The sequence below is a fragment of the Uranotaenia lowii genome, unplaced genomic scaffold (genome assembly GCF_029784155.1).
Source record: "Uranotaenia lowii strain MFRU-FL unplaced genomic scaffold, ASM2978415v1 HiC_scaffold_236, whole genome shotgun sequence".
Classification (NCBI taxonomy): Eukaryota; Metazoa; Arthropoda; class Insecta; order Diptera; family Culicidae; genus Uranotaenia; species Uranotaenia lowii.
In genome coordinates, this window is record NW_026598131.1 from 32185 (window position 1) to 38307 (window position 6123).

Genomic DNA, 6123 nt, shown 5'->3' on the forward strand with positions numbered 1-6123 from the left:
TCCAATAATATATTCAAACAATCCACTCACTTCGAAATTTGATGAACACTTAGATCCAGAGCGTACTCGCCGACACAGGCCGACCAGATGGGATCACTACGACGAAGTTTTTCGTTCGTCTCGGATAGATCCTGGTAGCGGTAGCACTCAAGCTCCCAAGCTGGAGAAATGGTCACGAAACAGTCCACCCGGGCGACGTACGTGATCGGTGAAGGTATATTACGATCTCCGGCAAGGCTGCACTCGAAGCTGATACCGTCCTGCTCGAAGAAACGCAACGAACAGTCCAGGTGCTGAATGCAGAGGAAGTCTCGACCTTTAACACCGCCGAAATTACCCCGGCAAAACGAAAAAGCGGGCTTCGTGAGCTGGTGTTCGTAGAGTAAGTGTAGAGTACTGTGATCGCCTGTAAAGATCCAAATCCAAATAAGGAAATCAATATGGTGGTTCTTCCCTGAAGAAATAGTTTCAAATAAGATATTTCGAAAAATTTACATTTAGTAGCGAAAATCAACAACTATAGTTTGTGCAAATGCATTTCGGTTTCGAAAACGCTCCATCTACGTTCCAACGCGCGATGCGACATGCTGAGACTCTTGGTCCATCATGCGTTGGAACTCAAAAAGAGTGCTTTCGAAACCGAAAGCCATTCTCATAAATTCATAGTGTCGATTTTTGACAGTCTTGTAATTTTACGATGTGTTTTTGCAAGTTTGCACTTCGTGTCGAAATTCGACATTATAAACCTTTGAGGTTGACTTTCGGTTTCAAAAACGTTCCATCCTCTTCGCAATGCGCGTTGACTTTTCTCTTAATATGTTGTCCATGCGTCGTTAGCAATGAAGGTGCACCCACAATCAAACTTCTTCAACCCGTTTACAATAACGGAATACTACTTTGTTCTGGTGTGTTTCGCACAAGCCCAACACTTTCTATTATGGCCGACCTTCACTAACTTGGTATGATCATCATTTGCAGCGTGACCTAACTATGAAAAATGCTTTTCGTGTAAGCGATCCCCTTTCTAAAGCAAGAACCATGTTCAATCATCTGATAAACACCAATTACAAAAATCATCATGCGATTTACACAGGATCTGCCGCTTTAGACGGCTCTGTTGGCATCGGCTGCTACAGTGAAAAAATTTCAATCAAAGGACATTTACCCAAGCAATGTTCTGTTTTCTCGGAAGCATCGCTGATTTTACTTATTGCCATCGAATTCCAACTCCCCTCCAACAGATAAAAAAAAAATCTCTACTCTGCAAGCTGCATTGATGCAATCTGTTCCGAAAAATCTACATGGTACATAAATATCAACGCGTTGTAAAATGTAAGCACTGTCAATACTGTTGAACAATGTGTCAAATTTAGGTTGTAGGTGAGGTTAGGCATATCAGAGCACACCTTTCCTCATACGAAGGGAGTTGGATCGGGTCATTCCAGGGAAGACGCCGTAGAGCGTACCTTAGGAAACATCGTTGAACTCGTTCAAGACGGTGGTGTGCCCTGAGCCGAACTCCGGTTAGTTGATAGTCAAAATGGATCGTACTTCTTGCACGAGAGAAGTTTATAATCTTGCACTTTTTACGTTTGCTAGCATTGCTAGCATAGAAGGGCCAGACAGTCAACAGCGTGTTGGATCTTTCGGAAAATCTTCAGATCATCGGCGTAAAAGAGTGTATCGGATTGAAGTGCTGATCACGGGTCATTCACGAAGATTATAAACAGCAGGGGTCCGAGATGGTTCCTTTGAGGAACTCCAGACGGTAAGGCAAACATTCTTTAGCGCGTGCTCCTTAGGAATTGATAAGAAACAGAAACTGCATCCCCTCTTTAAAACAAACGAATCGTCAGCCATAATCATAAAAAATCATTATTAAAGCAAATCGTCGTAACGGGTGTTAAATAAAAAATGAGAATGTTTTCAATACCTTTCAGTAACTCAAATAAAGAGCGTAAAATTTTCTTTCTCCAAGAAAATTGCTCTTTGGGCTCCCTAGAAACAGTAGGCGTGTTTGGTTTTGCTAGTTTGAATTTAGTCAAAGCAAAGATGGGGTCGAAACAGTGCTCCGCTAACGCATTGTACGGTTCTACGAAACGCATTTCCAGCAAGGAAAAAAGTTCACGGTGGCACTTTTTAAGGAAGAAAATGTACCTATCAGTACGGTATATCGTATCCTGGGTTCCCTGTACGTAGAGCGGAAGGTCGGAAGTGGTCGTCCGGTGACGATAATGACGAAGCAGAGGAAGAAATCGTTAAAGAAGCTGTTTGACAACAAGGACGCAACCAGCCTGCGTGACGCCGGTCGGAAATATGGCTGCTCCCACGTATTGATCCATTCTACCTTCAAGATGGAAGGAATCGTCTGCAAGAAGAAGACGAGGTCGCCGGAGTACACGGAGGAGCAGATTGAGACGGTTAAATCACAGTGTCGGTGGATGACCAAAAAATACCGCGAGACGTCATTCGTTCTGGCTGGCTGGCGTACCTTGAGGAGAAAAGATACCGTTCGTGCCGAAAGATCGTAACCCAACAAACTTGCCCCAGTGCCGCCCAATAGAGGATGTCTTTGGCTCACTCAGTGCCCTAGTGTATAAAAACAATTGGAGGGCCAAGGACACGAAGCAACTGACTACAAGAATCCGAAATTGTATCCGGAAAATGGACGTAAGTGCCGTACAACGTTCTTGTGAGAGCATCGCGACAAAGTTGCGTCGAACATCAGACCACGGCCCTTACTCAAACATTCACTGACATTTTTTTGAAAAAAAAAAACATTATGTTATTAATAAAAAATACTTAAATCGATTAAAAAAAATAACAATTTTTTCAAATGTGATTGAAAAAATTCTCATTTTTTATTTAACACCCGTTATAACTTATTTAAACAAAAAAAACTTATACCATAATACGAATCTGTTCGTAAATTTGGTACATTTAGCTAGTCTTTTAACGAACTTTGATTGATTAATGAAAATACTAAGGCTTTAGCATGTAAGTCACGTAACTGGCAGCAAATTTGCGGTATTTCAATAACCTAAAACATTATGGTTCATGAAAAACGACTTTTTTCTGTACTGTTTTGGAAAAATTCATAATGTATTCTTTTTGGCGTTGCAGCATATGGTAACCCCAGTCTAGAGTAAGGTTGCCAGATTGCCCGGATTTATCCGGGTTTGCCCGGATATTCAATATAAAATTTAAGAAAAGTCCGATCCGGACCGATTGCTCGGATTTCATTGGAAAAGCCCGGGGTTTTCCCGGATATTCTCATTCTTAAATCCAACTTAAAACAAATTCTGTTGTAATTTTTTTTATTTATGCACCCAATTCGAAATTTTTCGAGGAGTATCATAAAAATAATCATGAAAGGTTTTATAAGCCATAAATACGATATAAAATCTGCTGACAAACTGGAATGAAAAATTTGTTTTTTCAAGTTTTTTTTCTTTATTTTCGATGTGTAATCCCTAGGTTTTGACCACAATTGCCCGGATATTGCCCGAATTTTGGTCGGCAATTTTGAAATCAAATGCCCGGATTTTGCCAGGTTTTCTTCTGGCCAGATTTTCATTCTGGCAAACTTAGTCTAGAATCAACTCTCCAAAAGATTAGATACTGGGACCCAACAATTAGAATAAGTTTTTTTCAGATCCTCTGGTGCCACCGCTGATGAGGAACCTCAGCGCTTCCCAAAATCGAAGTCTGACAATGAGGTTGGATTGTTCTAGGTCTTAGTTAAAAAAAGTTAAATACCTCTATTATACAAAGAGCTGGGTTTCCTTATCAGCGGTGGCTCCAGAGAAACCAAATAAACTACATTTCTTGTACTTAGTGTGGATCCCGACGAATCTCATAGAGGTTTCCCGAGACTGTCGCACATCTGACCTCATCGATAGTGTCTAGATAAATAATCGGGAGAAGAAAAAATGAACTAATTTCGCAAAACTCGTCAAAGCAAGCAACTTGAACCACCAGTATCTGGAGACCTACAATTCTAGTTTTATTTTAAAGTTTTGAACTTCAAATTGCACATTTCGCTTTGCGGTAAAATTTGTCGAGCAGATTTAAAAATTGCATTCAGAATTTCGTGGTTTGATTTTCAATATTTGGCATAACTGTTAACAATTAGCGAAACTTCGTTATAAGCTAGGTCACGAAAATTTAGCGCGGAAATTTGTCCACTCACCAAAAATTAGTGGCCAATTAGCGATTTGTGAAATAGCGTTTTTGTGCCAGACACTGTAAATAAGGGATTAATTCGCACTCACCATGGTCGGCAATTCCGTCCACCGTCAATATCTGGTAGATGGCCACCTTCATCGGATGCAAAATGGCAACATGCAACCGGGTATCGGACTTGGAGGCACTGAAAGAAACATGAGACCCATCAAAAACCATCACTTCCCGTTGCTGCACAATGCAGTTCCAAAGGTTGGTGTACGTGGTAAACTTTCCACTGGTGATTCCGATCACCGGATGGGGTAGTTTTATTTCCAACACCACATCCGAATGCTGGAAAACGTTCTCGAACTGCTGGTCCTCCTCGGACTCATCTTGGGGGGTTTTATACGAGGGTTGATAAATCGAAAGGTGTCCCGAATGGGAACCCACAATGATGCTATCCTTTTCACCTTCCTCGATGCAGAGACGGGTGCAGTGAAGCGAAAACGAATCGTAATTAGGTTCCACATCTGGGCACTGGGTTTTCCACCAATTACACATTTTGAAAAGAGACATTTTCTTCGCTAAAAATTTCTGCCAATGGTTTTCTGATGTACTTTTGCTGCAACTAGACGCAGTTTGTTTTGCCTGATTAAGCAAGTTTTTGCGAGGAAATTTATGTGTTTAGCGCCACATGTTGCCATAGTAACAGGCAAACATCCCTTCATAAACCAATGTTATCAACGTTATATACATACACTAGAAAAACTAAAACAAAATTGTTCACATGATTTGGTCAACTAATTGTGACATCTATCAATTTCAAAAAATTAAATTTTTTTTTTATGTTGGCATACTTTAAAAAAAAAATTGATATAAGATTTCATGCATCTTTATGATTTTTTCAAAAATAAACCATTTGTCTTTATTATCCCCGTAATTTCTACTGAAGAACCGAAAAAATATCGTTCTTTATACTGAAAATATGTGAATTTTTAAGACGATTTTCTCATACATTCTTGAAGAAATGCACCTTCATTTCTTTAAACATTCCTCTAGAAACACGCAAGGTTGAACAATTTCGGGAACGTCAGTGTCGAGCAAAACATCGCCTTGCTGCTGTTTAAAATTGACAAACGGCTGCACAGCGAAGGTGTGAAATGCAAAACCGCTGTCCTACGAGAGCTGCGACAGTAATTAAGACCATAAATAATAGGATTTTGATAGAATAGGCGCAGGAATGTCCCGCATGGAAGCCATCGTCGAGACTTATGATTATTCGAGTGTTTTTTTTCCTTCTCTTCTACCGGAACGTCGTTGATTTCGGCATAGTGAAACAATAAGTTCCGAGGAAATTAAGAAATAGAAAATCAAAATTAAAAAGATTAGGAAAAAATTTTAACAGCTAATTGTCTTGATAAATGTCATCATTAAACTCAAGGTTTTTTTTCATGAAAAACCAACATTTCCCATAAACCACTGTGAAAGCCAACGTGCAGACGCGAATCGTTTACGGAATAATTCCGGGCAATACCGGGCAAGTGATACAAATCATGTGTGGGAATACATGTATGTAAGTTCATTCTGATCCGGTATGCGAAATCGCTCTGTTCCACGACCCACGCAGATCAAGTGTTTGCTGCTGCTGCAAGCACACTTTAGGATAGGTTAGGTCCGTACGCGAAAAATGATTAATGTTTTACAAGTGGATATTTTTAGTTCACTGCTCAAAGGCATGTTTATCGTTTGTTTTCACTCTAGGGTAAAAGCACTTCTAGTATTCCGGTCGATGATATTTTCATACTGAACTTTAAAGCAAAATAACTTAAGAGGTTTAGAGTTTGTTGAGCTGATCAGCCAGATCAGAGGTCAGTAAGAGGTTTCAGTGCTGACTCAAAGTTCACTAAAATATTTTGAATTTTTATCGGCTGATTAAAAACCAGGCTTCTTCGATTC

At 40.0% G+C, this 6123-nt stretch overlaps 1 protein-coding gene across 1 annotated transcript in view; it reads right to left on the bottom strand.

Moving 5' to 3' along the window:
* The window catches only part of LOC129759660 (protein PTHB1), a 7717-nt gene extending 2878 nt beyond the window's left edge, over positions 1–4839 (bottom strand). Inside the window, exons 1-3 of the mRNA XM_055757171.1 lie at positions 4448–4839; positions 4275–4372; positions 31–406 (exon numbers count right to left, since the gene is read on the bottom strand). Of these exons, the coding sequence (XP_055613146.1) occupies positions 31–406; positions 4275–4372; positions 4448–4743 (770 nt within the window). The 5' untranslated portion in view covers positions 4744–4839. The remainder of the gene's footprint in view (positions 1–30; positions 407–4274; positions 4373–4447) is intronic.
* Positions 4840–6123: the final 1284 nt, after the last annotated feature.